We start from the raw sequence: 13286 nt of genomic DNA, 5'->3' as shown, positions 1-13286 counted from the left end.
CAACTAGCGGACATAATAAAGTATCCTAAGTATCCATCCATCCCTGTGCCTTTATATTGTACTGATACAGATTGCACTCAGAGTTTCCCGCCAAAACAGATCACAGGGCAGGGACGTTGTCATGACGACAACCTCCAATTAGCGGTTACTCAAGGACAGCGAGGTTTTGGTTTGAAAACAAAACATCGTTAACAAGAGTTCCACGATCTCATACCTTCGCCAGATGACGAATTGTAAATGTTACTCATTTGCATGAACTACCATATCGGTTGATCACATTCTCCAGCCAATGACAGCTATTCTAGTACTTCGTCATTACCTCCGGGGAAGGAGATATCCTTCCGCGAGGAGGTTTTACTATTGTTCGAAACATTTCTGTCAGCAGCTGTTTCTCGCGATCGGCTGGACGGATTGGTCTGTTGTTCGGTATACGTATTGCTATTGGGCTGCAGATGATGCAGAACGTTTTTGTTTAATTGCATATGTGTTTATGGGCGTCGAAATTAAAGGTTTTTAAGTGCTCCGGACACCCCCGCCATGCTGAAAATGGAATTTACCATGTTGTTAAGGAATGGGGAGGTTGCAGTTTTGGGTCTTAGCATTCAAAAGGGGTCAAACAGAGGGGTGTCTGGTTCCGATAAAAATTTTGGGTGACGGCGTAGCAATGACGGCGCGGGATGACGGCGGGGGTAATGGCGCGGGTGACGGTGCAGGCATGGTGGTAAGGAAATAACCATGGTGCAGGCTGTCAGACACGTTAATCAACAGTCCATACCGAACCAACCGTCAGTAGCCATCAAACACATACAAACATATTACGCAACTTCCATACTACACACAAACAAATAACCTAAACCAATAGACCACAAAAAACCCGGAGGTTTGAAATCTACGATTTCCCTTGTTAGATTATGCAAATGAGATCCTGATCTGAATAAGTTATGTTTAATGATGTTCAATTTCACGTAACTTCCAGGTCCGGTTGGTAAGAAGTTACCGGCAGTTGTCATTATGAAGTTATAGCATTTTCTAACTAATTATGCAAATTAGGTACTCACTTTTGAGGAGGAGGAGGAGAATACGAAGAAAAACAATACATTCCGTCCATACCTATGGAGTGAAATATGAATATTTCACGCAAGTATTAAATCTTCAATTTCTTCTTGAGGTTGTAGTACATTCAAAAGGCCACCAGATGGGCATGGAGTCTACCTAGGAAATGAACGGTTGAAATTTTCTAGCAAAAAGTAAACAGTATCGCATGATGTCAGACATTGACATGCCCTTGACTCGCCGACTCCAATGTACCACCGGTATGCGATCTTCTGCACTCCACTTACAGCTCATACAATGGAAAGCAGATTCCGCGAGGCGCCAGATTGATTCTCGGAAAGTGGGAGTAGTAATACTATGTACAGTACTACTGCTCGTGTCTATCTTTGGCAGGGCTAGGGGAACTGGCCATGGATTCAGCCCGCTCAGCCTGGTTGTAGCCAAAATTGGTTGACACCTGTTCTTACCTTTGCACCATCACAGAGAAGCTACGAGAAGTCGAATTTATTTGATAGACTATAGTACTAGAGAGCTAGCTTGATCATGTGTATGTACGTAACGTAATGCATGTACGTACAATTAAATGTTCCATTGATTCAGTTGTTATCTGTGACCCATCAATATTAATCGACATGGACTGGCACATATACGAACATTGTCTTTCGAGTGTACTTTCGAGTTAACTTCAAGAAGCAATAGAGTTACATTCTTATGATTATCATGACATCCGTAAACGAAAGCATAGCTTGTCTGTTGGCCAACTTCTGTTGGATAACTTAGTGACAAGCAAATTCCTGCTTTGTCTGTGTCCTGCTCCGCAAATATGAGTTTTTCACATTCTAAGCACGTCTCATGGCAGACTGACAGGAAGTAAAGTCAAGTGACCTGCAGGCAGGTATGACTCCGTTACTTTTGGAAGAGGATAGGTCAAGAAAGGACACGAATGTTCGGAAACAGATACACATCAGTAGAGATTATGCATGTTCATGTAAAACATAACTTTTCAAAGTGGTGCCCAAAAAGCGCGCGCGCGCACACACAAACACAAACACTATCAATTCGGAAAAAGTTCACATGCCTGGTGTCGTCTTCCCAAGCCAGCAAGCAAATATAGAAACAAGCTGCTAGGGGACCCAATGTTATGTCACTTATCCAGAGCACAAGAGCTATCTACCATCCAAAATACGTAAATACGTGACCCTAGCATGGCCAGATCGCGAGATATCAAAACCGGACGTTTTGCTGCAGTACCATAACAAACCGCCAGGTGGCCCAAAATGTTATCACCTCATAAAAGACCAACATCTGCCGTGACAGAGCACGAAGATCAAGACGGCTGTCGCGCTATTCCAGTGTAAGAACGTGACACAATTCGTTTCCCAAAATAGCCGATCGGCAAGGATAACAGCAGCCGTTTTTCATCAGCTCATCAAGAGCTCAGACCTGCCTCCAGCCCGGAACGTCCCGTCAGGTTGTGTCAGGGTCCGCGTGCGTCAGCTGATAACGCGGCTGTGGAGTGACGGACGCGCCGAGGGTTATCTGTGGATGTCAAACACGGCGGGGATTACCACTGGTGTCGTCTGACCTGTTCCACTTCACCTCTTCTGCTGAGGAAATAGATGTCAAGAGGTGGAACGGATGGGAAAAAGAAATTCGACCCCTTAAATACCACGGTACATGCAATACACACGCTACACTAGAGTTCCACGATCCCATACCTTCGCCAAATGATGCTAACCTTTGCGACGCTCCTGCTGTTCGTGAGCAAGCTGCTAGAGGGCCTAAACTCACGTCACACTGCAGCTCAAAAGCTATCTACTATCCAAAGTTCGTGACTCTAGCATGTCCAGATCACAAGATATTGAAATAAAAAATTCCGCTGCAGTGCCTTAACAAGCCACAAGGGGACCCAAAATCTAGGGATCCTTTCTAGGTAGACTTAGCCAGCTACCAAATACCAAGACAATCCATCTAAGCCTTCTGGAGTTATCGTGTTGACACACAGGCACGCACACACGAAAGCATTGGCGAATTTAACTACATATCAGGTGTGAAGACGTATAACCTGGGCGTCTTTCCGTATCACGTTTTAAGGCGTGTTTCTGGGGTCCATAAATTTTATACGTGTGGCATTTGGAAGTTAATTGAAGGTGAACATCATAAAACGAACATATTCTAATCAGGCTATCATTTGGATAATCAATCAGAAAATGCTAAAATAGCATTCTTTGGTAAGAATATGATCGACTGATATAATTCATGCAAATGAGGATCTTATTTGGCAAATAAGAGATTCTTAGTGGACCAATTCCCATGGCCAATTTGTAGTCTATCCAGTCCCAGATTTAATTACTGTATGTGTCCCTTCAGCGGTACACGTCACTCGTGGCCAGAATCCCGTCCGACGACATTCCTGTGTTTGCAGCACCCCGGTCCCAGACACGCACTAGTCAACAACATTTACAAAATGGCAAGTCTCAACTACAAATAACTGGTTCTAAATCTTATAAACGAAGAAACCAGAACGAACAAAATACCGTATTTCATTCTACATTACACCAACGACAGATAACGGGTTGTCTGACTCATAAGGCGTGACGTTGTGTGCGATGAGCGCCCCACCTATTCATCCAGGGTCAATTGTTCCAGATAAATGAATACGTAACGAGGTGTTGTCAACACCGGCTATTATGTTCTGCCCGAGCTGACAGGTCGTTGGAAACGTTCGGCACGCACACTGTGGAGAGGCTAGGCTGTCGCTAAGGCCCACAACTCGCCATGTCGTTCGAGTTTCTGTATCATAACCGTCTGAAAAACGCCCCCAAGGTAAAGGACGAGTCGGCGAACCGGCAGATCAGGCTGTCTGAGAACTCGTACAAGCGGGGAGCCGGGGAGAACCGAGTCCGGCGGGCGAGCGAGAGAGAAGACGAGCCGAAAGATGTTCAAGATGGCGGCAGTGTCCTTTCCGATGACAACGATGCGGACCTGGAGCTGCCGCCGGAGGTTGTGCGGTACGAGACGCTGTCCAAGTCGTCCATCCGCCGCATGCAGGAGCTGCGGGAGGAGATCGAGCAGGGCAAGCGGTACCGGCGGGAGAACGAGCCCGACAGGAAGAAACAGCAGAACCCGTTAGAATGGGAGAAGGTAAAGGGCAAAAAGGGGTTTCGACGCACCGGTTCCGTGGAGTCTGAGGACAGTACGGCCACCAACTCAGACGATTTAAAAGACTTCGCAACCGTCCGAAGACAGTTAGAACAGAATTTCCAGCGGTCTCAGTCGGTGGGACCACCAAAGGGTAAGGAAAACGAGCCCAGCACAGGCCGCAGTGTGTCGTTTGACCCCAATGTCGATGTGCGTAAAATACCTAGGGATGATTATCCCAGCAGCAAGAATGATTACCATGATATGGTGGAGGAACTGAAGTCGATGGGTGGAAAGACTCTGGTGATCGAGCCTGAGAAAAGAGTCATTTCGACCAAGCAGCAGCCCCGAGCTGACGGAGGGATTGTGGTGTCCGAGACGCCTCGTTCAGCACCGGTTCGTAGGGAAGCGCCCACCACGTCCCACGGTAGTTACACCATCACCACACAGCGTCCACAGCCCGTCATGTCTCCTCCAACTTCACCCCGTCGTGCGACAGAACCACAACATTACAGTCGCGAAGTACGTCTGCCAGACTCGGGCCCAAGACATCAGACCAACACCGCGCGCCCTGCCGAGAGGAGCAGTAGCGGTGCAGGTGGTTCCTGGCGGCTGGTGCAGAACGGGGTGCAGGCCGACACAGGCGAGGCTATCCCACAGGGAGCACGCATAGAGTACGGGCCGGACGGTCGGATGTGGGTGTACGCTCGACAAGAACACGTGCAGTGGACAACCGTCCACCTGACCGACAACAACTCCCATCCGTACCCACCGGTACCGTTAAGTCCGAGACACCAGGACAACAACCAGAGACCGCCGGCGTCTGTATTGCATTCCTCCGGGTTGAACATAAAGGAGAGTGTACCACACCTGACCATACAGCAAAACGACGCTGAGCACAACTCTGTTACAGTCATGAAGAACGGCAACATCAAGGGAAGGGACGGGAAGACTGTCATACAGTCCGTACCGACCATGGCTAGCGGTGCACGGGCCGGGGTCTCACTGTCGGGGAGCACACGGGGCGGATATACCGACACACCGTCTCACTATCAGAACGGCCACGCCATCCCGACGGACCACACAGAAGAAAAGTCCATCAACTTTCAGTCAGAAACGGAAAATTCTGACCAGTACAGAGGCTACTTTGACCGAGACGACTCGATCTCGAGTTCCTACACCAGTGGTTACAGAAACGACGTGGAACTGGAAAGAGTTCGCCAAGGTATGGAAATGTCCATGGACTTTGTCGACGAGAGCGGTGGGCGTTCTCGAAAAATCCCCAGTGACGAGTTCGTGGGATGGTAGTCATCATGACAGTCCACGTTGTCGTGAACCCTTTCCCATTTGGTGTGGTGTAGTGCAGCAGGCAAACTTTTCATGATGGGGCCTTCGCGATGGAGGTACTACCACAGAGGCCTTTGCTTTTTGGCACTTTTTCTAAATGTACATCTTACTGACTGATACCGGTGTATTTTTACTTCTTTCCAAATCATCAAAACGATGTGTGGACCATTCCACTGTCAGGTTTTTTCTAGCGGAGTCTCGTGTACGAGTTATGGATTTGTACGCGTAAGAATTTAGACAATCAAGGACGAGGGAAAATTGAGCAAATCTTTACTCAAATCTGCCATTTCTCACCCACCAATTAACGACGGCTCCGTCTTTTGTACACGATATGATGTTGTACCACAATATAAATGTTGAACATAAAAACAAATATTGAACTTGAAACGTTTACTGTTGAGGACAAAAATACTTCTACAGGCTGTCCAAGTGAACTGAAACGGAACAAGTTTGTCGTGTTGCAGCGTCCACTCGGACTTGTTTCAAAGCAGTATCGGAGAACCGGCTGCAGCTGACAAGCGCCAAAGTTACCCACAGTTAACCGTTGAAAGCTGCTACAGCATTCGCGTATACGCACGAACCAGGTGAGGGACATAGAAGCTTGCAGAGACGCCTGTTCTTCACAGTTGTTCTTGCAATTAGCCGTCGAGCTTTTGCAATAGATTTATTATTATTATTATACCCCATTTCACACAAGGCGAAATGGACCGTAAAATAGATGCCGTGAATGAAATTTCTTTGTGGCATGAATTTTGCAAATTGTTCTTTGTGGCGCGAATTTTGTAACGTCTTCATTCTGGCTGGTTCTGCTTGACTCCTGCTGATTCGGAATAAGTGTGAAGAGGTCTTAAACAATATGTCCAACCTTATTATTGACTTTATGTTGAGTGTGAATGAAAAATATGTATTAGCGAGGCGCCATACCTGTGTCAGTTCGATGGTAAAATGTTTTTCCCACCAAAGTTGGACGTTATATGATGTTGTAAATACAGTGCAGGTGGGGGATGGGGTGAAACACGGTGGAACATTTCCGTCTCACCTGATATTGTCGCCGATTTCCTGTCGCGTGAGATGAGATAAAGAACGAAGAAAAACCCGGCAAATCCCACGAGACAGGGCTTATTGTTAACGGCCGCACAGTTCGGGTGCTACCGCCCACCTGGATGGGTTCTACACTGTAGGAACATTCCACTTCATACAATTCACCTGAAAATAAGGACTTCATGATAGCGAGCCGTAATACATCAAATCCACAGGAACAAAGAAGACGTTGTTTAGATAGAGCGACGTGGCACCCGAGCTTTACATCCAACACAATCATTAAGGCTTTCTATTCAGGGAGAAAAGAGTCATGAATTTTTGATGGGAGGCCAACATAGGGTGGAAACAAGCAGTGTGTGAAGGGCGAACTCACCGTGTATGTACACATGTCAACACTTCTAGTTCAATGTTGCAAATGTCGATTGTACAGGCGAGGAGAGTGTAGAGTGTTAATGATAAATTTCTATTTATTTACTTAGAGATTTATTGTGCCGTTATGCTATGTATATGCACCTTCATATTCTCAGGCTATGCATTAATAAAATCTATCATTATCAATAAAGTTTTCTATCTTCATCATTGGCAAACGTTTTCATTTGTTCTTACACACTTGTAACAATCTTAGTACATTGCAGTCCTCTGTATAGTGAGATTTCATCACAAAGATACTTCTGCATCATGAAACTTTCAAGTTAAAATTGCTTCCCAAGACAATGATTTTGATATCAAACAAAGACAGGTGTCAACTTAATGGCACAAAAATACTTCAAGACAGATCGTGATGATGATGGTCATAATTAGATGCTTATTGGTCATAATTAGATGATGGTCATAATTAGATCTTGGAATAATTTGCATGATTAATGAGAACGTGTACTATAATACCAACATGATCAATAACTGCAATTCAATCTTTGCGGCTGTTTAGCAGTTAAGTTAAAGGCCCATTTGCATAATTAATGAGAAAATGCTACAATAGACGTTTCTTCTTTTTTTGGACAACTTTTGTTATTTGGGTATAGAAGATCACTAGATAACTGATATAATTTATCTACTCAATGAGAAAATTAGAATATGCCTGTTGTAAACAGAGGATAACATCATTAGGCGAAGGTATGAGATTATGGCACTCTAGTTTCCTTAAAATTGATACCTCATTTGATATGATGACACTTCTGTGCCATGAGGCCCATGACTGATTCCATGGGCAGGTCACCCAAGTTTCTTCTGTCAACGTCTGTGTAGGATGGGGAACTTGCTCACTTTTAGTCATGGCCAATTTTTCTTGTATCAATTATGTTAGAAGCATGAACCTTTTGTTACCGGTATTTCCTAATATTGATGATTTTATTTCATGTTGATAGTTTAAGTTTGGGGTTTCCCACACAAGGCACATTAAAAAATGTCAGTAGATGACATGTTTTCCCTGGTGAAGTGAAATAAACAAGTGCATTTGCCCCAGACCTCGTGTGTTTGTTAGGAATGTGACAATTGCCATATCCCAGTACATCATTCCTCTACACAAAGAACAGGTTGGTACACAAGCCCCATGTTAGTGATTCATCTCTACATATATCACACCAGCTGACATTTACAACAGCACCATCATTCTTACAACAGGGAGACAACTGGGCCTCTTCCATCATCCATTCTTATCTTGACAATATACAGGGTATCTGACAAGTGACAGGAACATTTGATGTATGGACAATAATAATATATCTTTTGTTTCTAACCAGGCTATGTTTACTTGTATCTATGTCTTGGTTTGTTCTTCTGATTCTTCTTCCTCTGCCGCACAGCATTCTTGTGTCTCTTCTTGGACTCCTGTAAAATCAGAAAAAATTCAGACCAGGCATTGCAATATTTTGCAAATAAAATTGTTATAAAATATATTCTGGCTAGTTACACTGGGCCACCACTACCTCGGCTGAGTGAAGTTGGAAACTACTAAAGAACTGGTGATTATTCAACAATCATTAGGTAATCATTTAATAACAATCCACTACTTGGCTGATCCCTTGGATATTCACACTGTGTAATGACATGTAATTGATTGAATGTGACAACAAAGAACCTTGTTGCTTGATTACACTTTGCAGCCATCCATGCAAGTGTCATGACTTATTTGTTGGGCTTGAATTGTTTCTGGTTTTGGTCTGTGAATTGGGTAACAGACATCAATACCAGTGTTCTAGCCAGCATCCATCTTTCCACCATTTGACAGAATTTTGCCGCTCATGAGGAATCTTGCTTCAAAAAAAGACTTGTACTTGGTGCAAGCACGTCTAACCCCCGGAGGGGAAAAATGATGTTAAATTCGGTTTTAAAAAAATGAGGAAGAAAAATTTTGCCCAATCCATCATTTTTGACGGAGGAAAATTGATGTGTAAACATATGGAAAGAGATGTCATTAAACTAAATGTAGTCAACCAGCAAAATTTGCCCGCCCCTCAAAATGCATGAAATAGCATGTCACAGGGTTCAAAATTTTCCAAGGGGTGCATGCCACACACACCCTCCCAATCACCCCACTCCCCTTACCTCTAACAGCTCAGGTCGGACCTCCTCCCATGCCTGCCTGATGTCCTCCAGCTTGTCTGTCCTGTAAAACTGCAGGATACCTTCTGCAACAACAAACACATCATAATCTCTCGACCCATAGTTTGTCCAGGACAGACACAGGTACAAACACTGGATGTTTTCTTCACTAACAGCTGAGGTGTATAATCAAATTCTCACCTTTCAGCCTTGAATCATTCTCAGCAAAGAAAAAGGAATTTCTTTTCTTTGGTTCTTCCACTTTTTCAGGGATTTTCTTCCTGTAGGACAGACAAGAAACTTTTAAACTACAAGGTGTGTTGCCCTGACCACAATTTAATTTTTAATTTAAGACTGTTTGATATGAAATTCAGTGCATGAAATTCAGTGCAGTCAATGAGTTACTGTAGGTAAACAACCTCACTCAGTCATCACAATAACTTACAGAGCACAAATGATAGCAGAAAGAATAAAAACTACAATAATGACTAACAGGTCGTCCTGAGTCATCTCATCATCATCATCATCATCACTACTGTCGTATTGGAACACTTTTGGTTGCCATGGTGATTTCTTAGGTGCAGTCTGGGTAGATTCCGAGGCCATGTCAGCTTCTAAAACATGACAAGAAAACACAGAAAGATGTCAATCACAGATGGAATCAAATAATTCACAGGATAACTTTCACAGGAAAAGTCTTTCAACCAAAAATTGACATTGCTGTGGCTGAAGTTAGAAGATGTGGTCAAGCCAGGCTTACCAATGTCTTCTGTGGTCTCTGCAGAACTTGGCCCAAAAAATGAGAAGGTCTGTCCACCGGTGCCACTGAACGCTTCCTTCAGATCTGTGGCCACCTGGAAGTACTTGTCCTTTGTGATGTTTGGGACTGTCTCCTCTGGTGGGGCTTCCTCATGGATACCTGCACCACTACTGGCAATAATGATATCAGTTACTGCACAATAGCTATAGTGTACCTGTTTGAGTACAGTAAAAGAATTAGACACAATTCATTTATTTATTCAGCAAAATTTTCTACACACAAGTGGATGGGTGAAAGGACAGATGGTATTGCATTTTCTAGCTCACACCCTGTTTATGTACATAATCAAACATCATTGCACAATACATTATAACATAACAGCATAATTAAACAATGTCGAAGGAAAAATAATGACAGATGTTACCAAGCAGGTTAGGTGAAGAAGTGTTACATTACCTTTCTTCCACATCCTTTTGGCTTTCATTGTCAGGTATCTCAAACTGTTTGTGGTCCTCCCTTGTAGGGTCATAGCGCACTGCAGAAGGGTCCCTGAAAAAATGTCATCATATCAGTTTATATAACAGACATGAAAAGTAAGATTCCAAACTTCTGGGAAGTACATATTTCAAAATAACATGTGTACATTTGTAGTATTTTGTACTCTAACTGTAATTATATAATTACTAGAAAACTGAAAGATGAAATTTGTGATTCCAAACTTCTTGGAAGTACATAATGCATAACAACATGCGTACATTTGTACTCTAACTGTACTCAATAGAAAACTTACTTGAACTTGAGCTTGTCAATGTTCTTGCCCTTCTCTGTTGCCATGGCAGCCTTGGTGCCGACCACCCTTCTTAGAATTTCTAAGGATTTCTGTCTCTCAGCCTCCAGGTCTCCATCTGTCTCCTCAGTAGGGGTAGGCGTCTTCTTCATGTCTAACCAACAGTAAGGACACAACAATGATAAGCAAACCATATCCCTCTTTTGCAGCACAGATCAAATATAACTGTACGGCATACCTGTTCATGTACACTTCGCTCTCAATGATGATTACTTTTGGGTTTTGGTACAGATTTTGGCCCCCTGGTATTTTTGCTGAGTATTGCAGGGGTTTGTTACTTTCATTGTGAACAACATATTGTCATCATTATTTTGATTGTAATCTCATAGCATGTAAATTTGAGATCCTTTTTTTGCTCCTTTAAAAGGCCTCTATTGTACTTGTTTTTTTTTTCATATTTTTAAGCTTCTTGGATGTACCAAACTTAAAAACAATAATCACCCTGTTCCTCCTCATCACTGTCCTCCTCCAGGAACCTGTGGTCCATACGAAAACGGTCGTCCTGGCCGATCTGTGCCTGCAGCTCTAGCAGCTGGGGAAACACACAGCAGCAGGTTAGAGTAAGGAATGGTTTATTTGTGTCTTATTGTTGCAAGACACAACCTGGCAGGCCCTAATGCTGTGCCCTTGGGAAAGGCACTTTAAACCTCACTTGACTCAGGTGAAAATGAGTACCTAGCTTTGGTTACGGATGTGATCTGGGATGGGATGTAAAGCCAGATGTCTCGTGTTTGAAGAGAGCCACACCTTGAGCAAGTTAAACATCCTACCACAATTAGTGAAAAGAGCAGGGGTCCAAACCTTACAGTCTGGTCTCAGGTTTGACGCGTACCTTCTCTCCAGTTTTTCCTTCAAACTGGGGCTTGATCTGGAACCTTTGATCATCACTGTCTTCACTCCCGCTGTCACTGTCTTCTTCACTGTCAGACTCAAACAGACCCATCTGGGATGTCTTCTCCTCTGCCTGGAAAAGACAATTTGACATATTGCCACATCAGTAGAGATGCCAGCTGCAGGTCTCTTTATAGAGTCCTGATAATTAAAGTTGTGGACTAGAATTTCTTTCAGAGTTTTTGTGAATTTTTTTGCTTTTTCTAAAACTAATTTCCATATCATACCTCTCTACACAATTCCCCACCTCCCTGTGTCTGATCTTTTGTGGTCTGTACTAAGGCATCCCCACACACACACCCACACCCTGGTGTAACCAAACATTAGCCAACCTCACTGAACACCAGCCAACCACTGCTAACCTTGCTCCTGGCATACTTCTAACTATGCTTGGAAGGGGGTGTTGGGAAGGCCATATTCGGCTATGTGTGACAGGGATGGGGATGTTTAACCCAAACCATTACCTTATCAGGCTGAGTTGTGCTGGACCAGTCCTCCTCCCTCACCTCTGTACCATCCTTACTGTCTTCATCCTCAGAGTCAAACACTGTGTGCTTACCAGCTGTACTGGACACCTAGGAAAAAAAAATCAGAATTACAATAAGTGGCATGAAACATCTTCAATGCAAAAACAATGCTCCTCTACATTCTACTTGTTCACAATCTGGAACAATTCATAATTTCTAGCGTTTTATTAATATGAGGCCACACCACTTTGATTTGCTGGATTTTACAGATCATTTTAGAAAAATTATGAAGAAATTGGGAAAAAAAACAGAGGCCTAGGCATAAAAATTAAGCTTTGGGCATAAGTTGAGGGAAATTTGAAACTTGTTATGGTGTCTTAATGTCTTTTGTATTGCAAGTATGATAATATTGGTAATGTCATGACATTGCTGTGAATTATTACATTCACAATGAGAATACACATGAGACATGTGATTGTGAGACTTACCATTGTTGACAAGGCCTTACTGATAAGAGCCTGTTTGGACTGTCCTTGCAGTTGTCTCTGTCGGAGGGACTCTAGACGTTGTTCATTGGCAACTGCACTAGACTTCAACTTCTGTCCGTCCGCAGGTCCTTTTCTTATGTCCATTGTAGAGGTGCTTGACATATCACCAGATACAACCCCATTATTTGCACTCTCTTCTAACAGGTTTAGGTCTTCAGTTGAAGCGGTCCCATTTGGAGATTTGCTGGGTTTCACAGGTGAGACAATTTTGTCTTCTATTTCTGGACCTGAACTGTCTTCAGAACTGCTTTCATTGCCAGTTTCATTTTCTTCAACACTGTCAGGTTCTGACAGACTTTCCCCAGTACTGTCTGAGTCAGGGCTTTCATCATCTTCCAACTCATCATTGTGATCATCATCATCTTCATCATCATCATCATCACCTTCATCACCAGTAACATCATCGGCACCATCAACAACATGGTCATCATCATCAATGTCATCAACATCCTCTTCCTCACCATCATCAATATTATCAATATCATCATCATCATCAATGTCATTACCATCAACATCCTCATTGTCATCATCAATGTCATTACCATCAACACCATCATCAAAGTCCTCCTCCTCCTCATCATCATCTGTGTTGTTACTATCACCAACATCTTCCTCCTCCTCATCATCATCAATGTCATTACCATCATCTT

At 43.4% G+C, this 13286-nt stretch overlaps 2 protein-coding genes across 2 annotated transcripts in view; one reads left to right on the top strand and one right to left on the bottom strand.

The window, feature by feature from the left end:
- The first annotated feature begins 3558 nt into the window (after positions 1–3558).
- LOC109477253 lies at positions 3559–5798 on the top strand. Its single transcript, XM_019778336.1, has one exon. The coding sequence runs from the start codon at positions 3832–3834 to the stop codon at positions 5500–5502; it is 1671 nt and encodes a 556-aa protein (XP_019633895.1). The 5' UTR covers positions 3559–3831; the 3' UTR covers positions 5503–5798.
- Positions 5799–8246: 2448 nt separating this feature from the next.
- The window catches only part of LOC109476961 (nucleolar protein 8-like), a 9027-nt gene continuing 3987 nt past the window's right edge, over positions 8247–13286 (bottom strand). The window contains exons 7-17 of the mRNA XM_019777980.1: positions 12577–13283; positions 12086–12196; positions 11563–11694; positions 11172–11262; positions 10674–10824; positions 10340–10432; positions 9884–10050; positions 9617–9737; positions 9325–9404; positions 9127–9209; positions 8247–8409 (exon numbers count right to left, since the gene is read on the bottom strand). Coding sequence (XP_019633539.1) covers positions 8329–8409; positions 9127–9209; positions 9325–9404; positions 9617–9737; positions 9884–10050; positions 10340–10432; positions 10674–10824; positions 11172–11262; positions 11563–11694; positions 12086–12196; positions 12577–13283 — 1817 coding nt within the window. The 3' untranslated portion in view covers positions 8247–8328. The remainder of the gene's footprint in view (positions 8410–9126; positions 9210–9324; positions 9405–9616; positions 9738–9883; positions 10051–10339; positions 10433–10673; positions 10825–11171; positions 11263–11562; positions 11695–12085; positions 12197–12576; positions 13284–13286) is intronic.

This window comes from Branchiostoma belcheri, unplaced genomic scaffold (assembly GCF_001625305.1).
Source record: "Branchiostoma belcheri isolate BF01 breed outbred unplaced genomic scaffold, Haploidv18h27 scaffold4, whole genome shotgun sequence".
NCBI classification, from domain to species: Eukaryota; Metazoa; Chordata; class Leptocardii; order Amphioxiformes; family Branchiostomatidae; genus Branchiostoma; species Branchiostoma belcheri.
The sequence above is the reverse complement of the archived record's forward strand: the minus strand, read 5'-3'. Positions and strand labels throughout refer to the sequence as shown.